This window comes from Toxorhynchites rutilus, chromosome 1, assembly GCF_029784135.1.
Source record: "Toxorhynchites rutilus septentrionalis strain SRP chromosome 1, ASM2978413v1, whole genome shotgun sequence".
Lineage (NCBI taxonomy): Eukaryota > Metazoa > Arthropoda > Insecta > Diptera > Culicidae > Toxorhynchites > Toxorhynchites rutilus.
In genome coordinates, this window is record NC_073744.1 from 71,995,244 (window position 1) to 72,009,283 (window position 14,040).

Below are 14,040 nucleotides of genomic sequence, written 5' to 3' on the forward strand. Positions count from 1 at the left end.
TTTCGATCGATTCGAAATGTTTTCGCATGACAGTCGATTTCGTTAGTAATGGATTTTTTTTAATGGAAACTGACTATAATTTTTATTTGCCACTTCGTTGAAACTGTTTCAAAAGATGTCATGAGCTTCGTGTGTGACATATAATTTTGTTTCGTCTTAATTGCTTCGTTTAATTTGATTTGTGGTGAAGTAAGTCTCAGATTGTCATCCCTGAAGACGGTTTCAAATTTTCAAATCAGAATGAAAATAGTTGATTAATGTTCTTTGTTTATATAAATTCATAGTTCCTACTCTTACTCGACTGGTATTAAAATTATTTTAATATATCCACAAAAATTTCATAATTGTAATAGAAAATCCTTAACAAAAAAAAACTGTTCAATATTCTATGCAGAAAACTTAATACTCTATTAGGGATTATTCATTCTATACGGATAATTTAATCATAGTTCCTTATGTTTACTTAAAAAATATAAACATTTATTTGCTTCATGCACACATGCAATTTCTCCTAGTTTCGTATATGCAAATAAGAAGCTGAATATCCTGCCATCCGGCCTCGAAGCTTGCCAGATATCCGGTAGCTGGTTAAACTACTATCCATTTCATCACTAATAAGAATTATCTATCGGAAATATTGGCCCTTATTATGTACATTAAATCGAACGGTCAATTAGATCCCTATAACTATCACACCGAGCAAATTTTCGTATTTTGTAAATCAATAGAATCTTATCGAATCGAGTTCTTGCTCGAACGTCATGTGTTGCAAATTGCATATTTCGAAAAGCTGTTGAATTGTTTCCCAAAGCAAAATATTAGGAATGCAACAAGCAAATGCACCCGTGGCCGAGTGGTTAGCGTCTCACATCTCACATGCCGGGTGTTCGGGTTCGATTCTCGTTCTGGCCGGGGGATTTTTCGTCAAAGAAATTTCCTTCGACTCGCACTGTGGTCACGCGTATTCAAGAGCTTGCCCCTCGGAATACATTCAAGGCGTGTTATTTGGCTTAAGAAATCTCAACCAAGTATTAATAAAATGACGCTAGTTAATGCATACGTTGAGACGGCAAAAATTCCACAAGGGAACGTTAACGCCATTCAAGAAGAAGCAACAAGCAAATCAAACAGCTCGAAAAATTATGCCGACAGCTTTCATTATCTATAACAGCAAAATAGAGATGACGAGCAAAATTCTGTTCAACTAGACTCCATAATAGGGCCCAATATATAAGTTTCTCATTCATCTCTGTTGTTCTATTCATGACTATATTTCTTGAAAGAAATTAGCACAATTAATTCATATTACTCATCTCATCTTTTAAAGAAAAATAACAATACTTCATTAAAACTCGCATTCGCAGTCTTCAAAGGCGAAGTTTTCTCCAAAAATTTAATTCTTCTTGATTTTACAAATCTTATGATGGATGTATCCAGCATTTTCAAATGGTCATCCAGCAAATGAAATGCATGGAGAAAAAATTGTAGAAATTGTTCCTAGTGACAATTTTTTGTTTTATTACAAGTTATGGTCGAACAACTGGTTGTGTTAATATAAAATAACTAACAATCTGGAAAAATATATATAAAAACGGAAACTTTAATGAAGGTATATCTACTCTTACAACTAATTTTAGAGGTGACACTATCCTGGACCAGCTGGCGGGCTTCTAAGAATACTTACGCGGGCGACCGGTAGACCGCGGACTACCGTTTGGACATCCCTGATATAAATCACTTCGATCACTCAAGTTCCCATAGAAATTATTTCTATAATAATAATACATAACCTATACTCGCGGTATATAATTTCTTTTTTGACATATCAACCTGATGCAAACTAAGACGCATCAATCCTGAAACTGACTGTTTAAATCCGTTGCTCCGTTCCCAAGTTAAATTGTGAGGAACGGACACCAAATCATTTTTAATTAATATAGATCAAGTTTATAAAAGCATAGTTTTTTTTTCCAAAATATATATTTTTATAAAGGCTCATATGGCGTTATAAAAATATATATTTTGGAAAAAAAAAACTATGCTTTTATAAACTTGATCTATATTAATTAAAAATGATTTGGTGTCCGTTCCTCACAATTTAACTTGAGAACGGAGCAACGGATTTAAAGCATAGTTACCTTAACTTGATTTATTTGAAACTCATTGTTGAAAACAAAAACGATATTTGTTTGAAGTTCATTGTGAAAACATAAACATAAACGAAACATAACCGTTATTGAATTGAATGCATGGTGGAAATATTTTTTTTAATATATTAGAAATTTATTTTGAATTATTTTTAAGCAATTGTCTATTTTTCTTCCTAATCTTGGATTTGGTTCTAAGGCTTCCGACGCTTTGCCTTGGAGCACTGTTGCTTCGTTGCGCTGTTGTGGGGTTTGAAGAGACAGACGATGGTTCCTCATGAAGCAAGAAGCCCAATCTCTTTCTGCCAGTTGTACAACTTTGTTGAATTCGTGCTGGAGGTTATTGGCTCCCGACTTAAAACCTTGAGAGTCATACCATTGAAAGCTTTGTCCAGTGCTTTGCAGTGGTCCGCCAGATCCTCAGACAGCTCACTTGTAAATACTTGTCTGAACCGCTCTAGGTGCTCGCTGGCACATCCCAGTAGAAGTAGAAATGTCAATAAAAGAAGATTCAAATCATAAATCACTCACTGATATGAGCCTCTTCCTCAGAGCTAATTCAGAAATATCGAGGTCTGCCGCAATTCGACGCTTCGAGACTCCCTTCCGGAACCTCTGTCGGGCCATTTGAGCATGTCTGGAGTGCATTTCTTCAAATCAGTTTTCTTCTTATGGGTCCCGTTAAAAATTTGGTTGAAAACATTTTTTTTCAGAGCAAAACTCTGGTGCGTACTTTTGCCCCACAGCTACTGCGCACCTTTGCCCCATAAGCAATTTTTGAACTAATCGATTTTTTCAAAAAAAGCTCTTGAACTTTTTCACAAAAACGAATACGCACTATCATCTACTATAGAATGAAGGTTTCCTTGACAGTGTAGTTTCGAACTTTCTAGTTATTTTAGGTAAGTTAATCATCATCTCCAAAATTGAAAAAAATAGATCAAACATCGCAAAACTCTTTTTACCTCATAACTTTTTGCCACTTTCATGGAATGTATCTTGTTTATATGTGTGAGTTGCTGGTGTAATAATGTATCAAACGAATACACTGTGCGTACAATGCGCACTTTTGTCCCGTGCGCACCTTTGCCGCGCACTACTCTATGTTGTGTTATATGCCATGAGACAGGAAATTCATGCAGCATATTTTTGGCTTGAAACACGAACACAAAATGTAGTAAAAAAGTTAAACAACTTGACGATTAAACACTCGTTCCTCCCGACGTAACAAGCAATCTTTTTGGCCTACGATTCGGCGTTAGTACACGATATGAGTTGATGCGTATCACGAGTTATTCTCCATTTTTCGCACAATTAGGCATTTATAAGTTTTATAAGTTGGCAGAATCAATGGAGGGATAATCTTGGAAGATGGTTTTGCTCTATTATCCCCAAAGTTCAATCAATTCGGGTTCAATTCCTGTCTTTATCATGAAGGTCTTGCTACTAAAAATTCATGTAATTGTGGTCTAGGATGTCGTAATATCGAGCATGTTGTTTGGTTATGTAAAAAATGCAATCAAAGAATTTAACTCGCTGCTGAATTAGAAGTTCGATGGGTATACTCACGCATATCAGATTATGAGAGCTCGAGTAGTCGTGATCTTAATATTATGTTCTTCACATATGTCTTCCTAGAAGCCCGTTTCGCTTCCTCGAATGCAATTGCATTCTTCTTTGCATGGTTTTTTCAGAGCATTCTTCTTTCCATTTCCTATACATAAGCAGAACTTAGCACTCAATGAGATCTCTTCACTACAGCAGCTACACGAACTTCTCAAGATAAAAAAAATGATATACATCAACTGGCTATAAAGTTATTACAACCCCCTACAAACAATGTTCCGGTCAACGTGCAACGAAGGAGAAAATGCTAGTTTTATATAATATATATTTATAAATATATATAATATATTTCTGTAGTTGATATTTATTTGTCTTAGGCTTATATTTATGTAAATCTACACTATTCAAACTAGTGTTTAACAATGATAAATGATATTTTGTGTACATTTTTGAACAGAATGTGGTTCCGTATTCTACCACGTTGTCTCATCTAACCCATAAAGGACACAAGTTCATACAGGAAGGAAGTTCATACGGTTTTTTCAGAGCATCCATTTTATGTATCAGGAGGGAAAAAAACAGATTTTGAGCAATGAAAAAACTCAATTGAAATGCAATTACTACACACAATCTCGCAGTCTTTTGTCAAGTCCTTTTGCGTGCTCCTACGCCCTAACCCATCAACTTTTTTTCAAATTCAATTCTTCATTGCATTTTCACAAGTCCGTACAAAAATGCAAATTTTCGTCAAAAATCTAATGAAAAATGATCAGTTTCATTAGGACGAATTTTTTTACAAGGATCGTCTAAAAGGATTCGCATCGGACGGTGCGACCGTGATAATGGGGGAGGTTTCGAATTCCGTAATGCGCTTGACGAAAATCGATTGCCCAGATCTACTTGTATTCAAATGTACACGTCATTCCTTGGTTTTGAGTGCTAGTTATGCATGTTTTGTGTGCTAGTTGAGCATGTTTTGAGGGACATATATAGGTAATTCAGGGGAATTCAGAAAAAATGTGTTTCAGGCGTTTCCACGGTTCCATGATGAGATCTGGAGAATGAATTCCGTATCCTAAAGGTAAAATTACTCCGTAAGGAAATTACAGTTCCAGAAGACGAGCATGTACAAGATTGGTGGACAAAAATTAGATGCCTGAAAAGAATTGACGGTTCGCTAGCATTTTTGGCGCTACGATGCCATGTTTGTAACATTCTCGCTATACCTCACTCCTCGGAAACTGTCGAGCGATTTTTTTTTCTGAATATTATCAGAACCAGGGCCCGAAATCTTCGAAGGGGAAAATGAAGAACGACTCTACTCCCAGTAGCTTCGCTTCGACTAGGTTGCTTCGGCAGTCGCCGCCAACAAAAAACGACTTGACTAGAAAATGAATTGACTAGCGCTGACTAGCGAGGATGACTGGTGAACTAGTCCAGTCAGTGGTTATTTTAACTGACTCGACTAATGAATACAAATCTGCCTCTTCATTCAACTGACTTCAATCCACATTTCCATTTTCCCCTGATACTAATTTTGTACACGCGTACGCACGTCCATATAAAGAGGAACGAAAACTTGATTCCTGATGCAAAAAAGTAGTTACCCCATCAATGGACGGTTTTTTTTCTACCCATCGTGAACTCAAACCAACGAACTTAGACATTTATCAAGTATGATATAAAGGTCCTCGCATTAGTATTAGTTAGTATGTTCAAGATTAGATCTAGCCGTTGGATTCCACAATTGGAAAAAAAAACTATTTGATTTCGCGGTTCAAAGAAACACTGTATTTCGAAACGGGTATAAGCAAGTTTAATAAATTCGAGATGTGATCTATCCGATGTTCTTTTTGTGACTGACTTGACTGCCACTGCCACTGGTATTTTATACGATACCAATGGTCAGTGGTGAATATAGAACAATTCTCCTATTGGCAACCAGCGAGCGAGCGATCATTGTTGCGAAAGAGAAAGACTGTGTTGTCTTTAGTACAACAGTGTGGATCACGTTAGGGTGACAAACTTGGCATAACTATTTCATTCCTTAACAAGTATTAGGCGTGCAAAATAGCGCACACACACTGCACGCTATTTTATACGTGTGAGTAGTTTTCGTGTACGCTACAAAAAAAATCTAGCTCACCTGTAGCGTTTGTCAAGCTCCGGTGAACTCAAACATCGATGCATGCAAACGTGCATGGGTGAGAGAGAGAGGAACGAATTCGTTTTGGGGGAAGTCACTTCAAAATGCAATGAGGACAATTTGACTGGGGAAAATGGAATGATATAGTCGAGTCGACTAAACGACTAAACGACGACGAAACTAGCGACTAAACGTCTGACTGACTGTTCAGTCGTTTTGGCGGAGAAACTGCGTGAAGAGCCAAAAGTCATTTACCGACTGACTATGGATATAGTCAGTCGGTTAGTCAGCCGATTATCCTCAGTTGACTATGACTATGCTGAGCCCTGATCAGAACAGAAATAAACTTCGAAATCGGTTCAGCAACGATACGATGAATGTTATTTTGAGATCAAAAGTTTTGATCAAACATCGTGGTGGCAGCTTGAAAATTTTTATAAATGATAGTATGCAGTCTAGATTCAGAAAACCGATGTATAAGCATCATCAAACACAAGAATGACTTGCAAATGTAAATGTAGTGAATTTGTAGTAAATAAATGAGTATGTTTTCATACTAAGAAAACAGGTTTTTTCTACTACGAATATTTCCGATGGTACAGATTTTTGGAACAAAAGTACAGATGAGAAAGATTTGTAACACCTCTGGTACAGATTTAAATGTGGCAACACTGCTCACAATCATGATCTGGACCACCATGAAGTCCACTTTTTTGACACATCTGATGATACAAAATAGAGATGGGCAAAACAGTTCACTTTGATGAATGGTTCACTCACTAACCGTTCATAACCGTTGCTAAGTAAATCAGTTCTTTTGAACCGTTCTTTCGCTCTTTCGTTCAGCGATATTAAGAACAACATAGAATGTTGGCTGGAACTCAATAGACAGCTATTAATTGATATCGTTGGATTGGATAGTGTACGTATGGGATTTATATTTTTGAAAGTTAGTGGGGAAAGATAAGCTGCTTCACTAAAAGTCGCAAACTTTATGTGAAAATATGTTTATCGTTCGACAAAAGTTTATACAATAATTTGATGCGCACAAAATATGTGCAATTTTTCATATTCTTTTTTTGGACAACACGCAGGTTCCATGTAAGATCATATTTCATAATGTTCATTCAGGGAAAAAAATCAGCAGCGATTTTAACTAACAATCAATCATACAAACAATCACGATAACACGTACACGCAATAGGCCAAACAATGAATTGAGAGCATCGAAAAAACTTTTTTTTCAACATGCCCTCACTATAAAATTTTATGTTTACCTAATCCATAAATCGCCCCAGCTTCCCCCAGATTTTTTTCTGATATATATGTATATGATGTTTTGCTTTTAAAGCTACGAAAATCTAATTTAATTTTTAACCCAAAATTGAGAATACATTAACGAAATAAACCCTGCGTTACATGCATCTTGCTCATGAATGACAAATCATTTTATTTTACTTACAAGCGTTCTCGTTATATTTATCCATTCCGTCCAGCGCAAATCAGTTCAGCTGCACTCGTTCGTTCGCAAACAATTTGCCCGCAAACACTTCGTTCTGAAACAGTTCGTTCCCAAACAGTTCACTCTCAATCAGTTCTTTCCCATACAGTTCACTCGCAAACAGTTCGTACACAAACAGTTCACTCTCTAACAGTTCACTCTCAAACAGTTCACTCGCAAACCGTTCTTACGGAATCAGTTCGTTCACAAACCGTTCGTTCACTCTTTTCGGCGAACTAGTTCTTTCGTACCGTTCGTGAACGGTTTGCCCCTTATGGCGCTTTTTTACAAAAGCAACCATTTTTATCAAACAGTTTTTCGTGTAGCCACTTCCGATTTCAAGTGCTGTCCAATCACCCGAAAAACCGGAAAATTCAATTTCAATTTTGCGATAGGCTGTATATTAGGGTGCCAATGAAAATGGTCATCTCTAATTTCAAAAAGTTACTTCATAAAAAATGTTCACTACCTCGAGAAAACACCCTATGCCAAATATTAGCTCAATCGGACTTAAGGGAGATCGACGCAAAGCGGTCAAAGTTTGAGTTTTTTGAAAATCGAAAAATCACCCAAGGGGGGAGTAAAGGAAATAGGGGTTTTCGAATTTATTTTTTATGCCAAATGTCTTGAAATTGCATGAAACGTCGAGATCTAGTGTCATTTCTGAAAAAAAAATTGTCAAAAATCGACACTCTGGAACTTAGTTTTTTTTTTCGGAATACGAGACGAAACGTATGGTTTTGGGTATCAATAAAAATAGTTACCTCGGTTTTTCATTCGGAACTTGCTGCGAAATGTTGATTTGCACGATAATATACCCTTTGCAAAATATTAGCTCATTCGGGCTTCATTTATTGGTGTCATAGACGTAAAAATTTGAGTTTTTTGAAAAACTAAAGATCACCGAAAATCGGGGTTTTCAAAAAAAATTGTTAGTGCCAAATGTCTTAAAATTGCATTAACCGTCGAAAATTGCAAACAAAAAATTTTGATACTTGGTCGTTTTTCCGTCTGAAAGCTCAATTTTTAACAAAAATTTTTTTGAGATAACTGTAAATCTCGATGTGCCAATGTGCAATTTTAAGATATTTGGCATCAATTTTTTTTTAAAACCCCGATTTCCAGTGATTTTTCGGTTTTCAAAAAACTCAAATTTTATCGTCTGCAACACTAATAAATGAAGTCCGAATGAGCTTATATTTTGCATAGGGTATATTATCATGCAAATCATCATTTCGCAACAAGTTCCGAATGAAAAATCGAGATAATTATTTTTATTGGCTCTTAAAACCATACGTTTCGTCTCGTATTCCGAAAAAGTGCCAGAGTGTCGATTTTTGACAAAAAATAATTCGAAATGACATTAGCTCTCGACGTTTCATGCAATTTTAAAACATTTGGCATTAAAAATTTTTTTTCGAACCCCCCTATTTCCTTTACCTCCCTCCTTTGTTGATTTTTCTATTTTCAAAAAACTCAAACTTTGACCGCTTTGCACCACTCTCCCTTAAGTCCGATTGAGCTGAAATTTGGCATAGGGTGTTTTTTCGAGTTAGTAAACATTTTGTATAGGGTATCTTTTTGAAATTGTAGGGTCGATTTTTTCCCATACATTCATTAGCACCCTACTGTATATGCTAGTGAGATACAGTGATACAAACTCGAATCCGAATATCCGAATGGATGAAAACTGCCGAGTATACAAAAAATCTCGTAGATAGCCTTCTGAAAGGGCTGAAGGGAGTTGCAATGAGCAAGATTACCATACAAAATATTGAATCATAAAATTGATCAACTCTTTCGGAATCGAATTCAAATCATTTGAAACACCGTACGAATTTTATTGAATTGCAGTGTCAAATTAAAATTATTTGAATAGAATACTCCAAAAGAAAGGAAAATGGATCTGCATGGCGTACGAATTCAAGTTTGTATCACTGTCTATTAATGTAGAAAACAAGCCAAAAACAGGACCTAGTGGCGTCATCTCTTGCTCAAAGCTATCATCGCACCCGAATGTACTCGAATAGCATTGAAGAAAATTTTAGGATACAGGGCAATCTCGATTGTTTACAGCCAAATCCTTTTCACTGTATATAATAGAATTCTGCATATAATCGAGTCAAAACATTTTTTTATGATTGCTTTATATAAATATATATTTTTTTTTTTGAATATGGAAGAAGAATTTAATTTTTGATTCATCGTATATGTTCCAATTCTACGTATTCTACGTATATGTTCCAATTTCAACAATGACAGAGTTGTTGAACTTCTCTTTTGTTACGGGCTCTGTTCCCCTTAAACTGGCAGCAATTAAAAAATTACCCTACGCAGGGCTGTTGCTTCCATTTGAAAGATGAGAAAATCTAGTACAGGATATAGTTTTGAAACATCTACATTAGTGGATTTGAACCGACCTGTAGCGTATTTTGATATTCAACACTACTGCTTGATTCATAAAAAGCATTTGCTATGACAGCTAAGTGTACATGGACAGCTCTTTAGAACTTTTAAGTTTTATCGTTAAGAGCGTATCACAGAAAAGTAAATGTTTTTTTTCATATATTTCGCAGGTCCCAATCATGATACGGAGAAAGCACCTTTCCTGCCAACGGAACCTGTCCGACTCACGCCGGCTTGGGAAGAAACTAATCTTCCCAATGATGAACTCAATTTCAAGGGTAAGCTGTTCAACTTCTTTTTCGAGTGCATCCATATTTGATAACAATATTTCTAGATCAACATGTTAAAAGGGTCTATCTTCTTTGATCGATTCTCTTCACCGACTTTCTCTTTCGATAACCACGGCCTTTCAGACACATTTTGCTCCAGTTTTGTCATGTAGCTTGACAAATGAGATCCCATTTCACACTCCTTATCGTCGAACACATCCGAAAATTCTGGTACTGTAGAGTTATTAATGAAAGAGAATGTAGATGAAGAGAATCGATCAAAAAAGATAGACCCTTTTGACATGTTGATCCAGATTTATTCTAGCATGATAATGAGTTTTTGTTTGAGTATATCCAATTAAGATCAATAACTATTCTAGGAAAACATCGAGATGCTTCGAGTTATATGTTTTGAAAGCAAACAATTGATAGAGACGAATGAACTGAAATAGTTTAAAGTCTCTATAGCTGAAGACAACAACAACAATTTATTGGAATCACAAAGATCTATAAATACGGGTACCTGCATGAAATGTCATGATTAATATGCGGGTGATGCAAGACACGGTTGGCAAAGCAAAATTGTCATTCGCTTTGTGCACATCATCGTGCAACTTGTATTTAGCGAATGAAAAATATTCAACAAATTTTTTGTTTGTGATATAATTTGTATACCTTTCCTAAATGACAAAATATCTGTCGCTTCCAATTAGTCTACATATATGTTGCGTTCGCTCTGTCCTTTCTCACAACACCCACCTCCCGTTCGAGAAATTGTTGAGTGAACATCGTTTGTCGGCAAACATCGAGCGGGAATGAATTGTCTTTCTCAAGATTCATTGTATCCCTTATAAGTTCCCGAGAGACGTAATCTTACGTTGATCGCACTTGATCGAAGAAATTACAAAAATAATGTATTTGATCGCAATATTCTATAAACTCTTTCGCCTCAAAGCAAGTTGGTGTTTTGAAAAGAACTTGATTTGATTTGCCAAAATCTCTCGTGTTGTGCGTGGCGACGTTAGTTTTTCTCGAAGCTGCTGCTGATTTCGGTGGTCTCGGCGTTTTCGGCTTCTGTGTATCGATTTATAAGGATAAGTTGGCTTTTACTTTCGAGCAAAAGCAGCAGATTTCTTCTTGCAGATCACCTTCTTCTATCCGGTTGCAGTGGCAGATTATTTGCCAGCAGCGATGACACTTTTCAGCTTCTTCTCGGCGGTCTTCTATGCCTTGCGATAGCCTTTTTTAATGCTGGCGCTTTCTTGATCGCCTTCTTAGCGGTACCATTTTTCGGTGGATTCCTCTTTGACCTTAAAAGGAAACTTGATCGAACACGACACATCAGTGTCCTTCGATTGCACAAACAGGCAATTGATGGTGACACCGCTCATCAGCGCTCTCTTGATTTACGAAGTTAGCTTCACCACATCAATCTTGAGCAGCGATAACATGCCCCAACCGCTGTACAATTATAACTAGGTGACATAATTTCGCGTTAGATGCTTTGAGTCAAAAAAGTACTAGATAAGATATCGCGTCACTAAATCCTCGGTTAATAATAAGAACTTCGTAGAGTGCCCACAATGACAATTCCTGAATGTCTAAATTTCAGAAACATGAAGATTTTATTTTTGAATTTTTTGAATTGAATACCCTCTTAAGAGATGAAATCGTGTTAAGTGATAGCTAAATGTAAAGATGGTATTTTTTTTTATTTCAGTTGTAGAATTGATTTTAAAAACTTGTACAGTCTACAATAGCTTGAAAATCACTCAAAGTGGAAACTGGAATAAAACTTGAGATAGCTCAGCCGGAATGCTTGTAAATTTATCCTCTCTATAGAATATCATAAGCAAATTATTCTGTGCTGTGACGGATGTCATAGTAGATTCAGGTTGATAATTTTATACCCTGAGTTGAGAAAAGGTTTGCGCAACAGTCAGAACTCGAAAGCGATCGCATTGAATGATGGGTTCAGTTCATGATCAGTCAAGTATTTTTTGACGTAAGACTGCCTCAGAAAGAGTACCTAATCAGAAAACAGGATACGTTTTTATGAAATAGTTTTAACGCTAATAACTATTTTTGCTGTGAACGATTATTTGATTATTTACATACCAATCGAATCGGAAATTCTCTAAGATTTGTTTGATATGCTATAGCTCACGATTCCATGCTATTCGTAGTCTGTAAATGGTTTAAATGGATGAAAAATTGATAGCATTCCTATTTTCTCATACATTTGTTCTGCTCACCCAACAAGCATTAGCTGTGAATCAACTAATCAGGTGAATAATGGTCGAACAGTAGCATAGAGTGTATGATAAAACGATATGCTGAACTATTCGTTCTATAAAAGATTGAAGTTTTCCTTCAACCATTCATATTTACCTGGATAATATGCAAGTGAAACGTTTTGAGAGTGATTTTATTTTTGTTTGTGTAACAGTTCATGGATAAACTGAACAGATGTAATTTTAGTCTGAAATATAGCTTTCATTTCTCTATTTTCATTTGGCTTATTCAAATACCTAACAAATGCTTCATAAACGATTCATAGATTTTCTTGTGAAGATCAGCTGAAGATTTTGTATGGAAAATTAACGAGACGGGAAGTTTATGTGTGTTGTGAAATGAATATGAATAAACGATTAGAAATACATTTAAAGATGCTTGGGTCGAAAAGCATAAAGATTGTCAACATGGTCGATGCTACGACTGATTATAATAATAATATTTCTAGTTGAGCTTCACCCGATTGTCATTAATTGACATGGGTCAAATTCTATCTTTTTTCTTGTTATACAGTGTCGTTCCAGTCAGTGCGATTTTGTTCGCAACTTCAATTCCAACGTTAAAACAATAATACAAAGCTTCGGTTTTCATGCCGTTTGGTGGAGGAGAGCGCTTGTATATTTTTGCAGCTTACGCATCACATCACATTGTTGTTGTTTTTATGCGTTGCCAAATGAAAATTAATGGTTACCATCAGTGCATCGTCAGTTTCTGTATTATTCTCGCGAGGAAAATAATGAACCATGAATCTTCAATCCTTTTCAGTTGACCAGTTGACAAAACCACACAAGCCATTGGCTCTTTTTAGGGTCACTTAAACTTTCTACTGAATATTTATTTTAGATGTCTTCTAAAATAATATCCCATAACTACGTTAAAAATACGGTCGTGTCTTGGACGCAACTCCCTACGTTTTTTCGGATTGAAAATTCTTTTGACATGTTTTGTAATGAGCCTGAAATATCGGCTAGATTTAGGCTTCGGTTTGCTCAGCTGTCTGGATTCGGAAACGATCACTTCGGCAGACTCTTATATTCATGAATTCAACTTTTGCTTGTAGCAGGGTAGGGTCTGATAAAAAAATAGACACATTGTAGTATGGACAAAGTAGAGCAAGTATCACATAAGGATAAAATAATGTCAAAATAGTAAGCAATATTATAAATACAACTCGCACAAACAAATTGTGAAATGATATTTATGATATTTATATTGATATCTTCGTGGTGCACCCGTGGCCGAGTGGTTAGCGTCTCACATTATCATGCCGGGTGTTCGGGTTCGATTCCCGTTCTAGCCGGGGGATTTTTCGTCAAAGAAATTTCCTTCGACTTGCACTGTGGTCGCGCGTATTCTAGAGTTTGCCCCTCGGAATACATTCAAGGCGTGTTATTTGGCTTAAATGATGCTAGTTAATGCATACGTTGAGACGGCAAAAGTTCCATGGGAACGTTTTTTTTTCCCCTGTTGGATGTGAACCACTGCGTCCATTATTCTGAACTATTGTGGTATATCCCATTTTTTTGTACTCCGCTTCAAGCTTACCTACTGCTTATTGATGAAGAAGTAGACTGAAAGCTATAGCGAGATAGGTGCCAATCAGGAATACTCTGTTTGATAAATTTTAAAATCCTGATCGGCGACGCAGACCAAATTTCCTTGGGCTCCAGAATAGCCTTATCAAGGTATTGAAGTCTGCGTCTAGTTAGA

The 14,040-nt window shown here is 36.2% G+C and overlaps 1 protein-coding gene across 4 annotated transcripts in view; it reads left to right on the forward strand.

The window, feature by feature from the left end:
• LOC129770051 (equilibrative nucleoside transporter 1) overlaps window positions 1–14,040 on the forward strand; it is a 70,270-nt gene that overhangs the window by 39,981 nt on the left and 16,249 nt on the right. For all 4 annotated transcript variants that reach the window (XM_055772661.1, XM_055772681.1, XM_055772672.1 and 1 more), the window contains one exon: window positions 9,937–10,044. In XM_055772661.1, coding sequence (XP_055628636.1) covers window positions 9,937–10,044 — 108 coding nt within the window. The remainder of the gene's footprint in view (window positions 1–9,936; window positions 10,045–14,040) is intronic.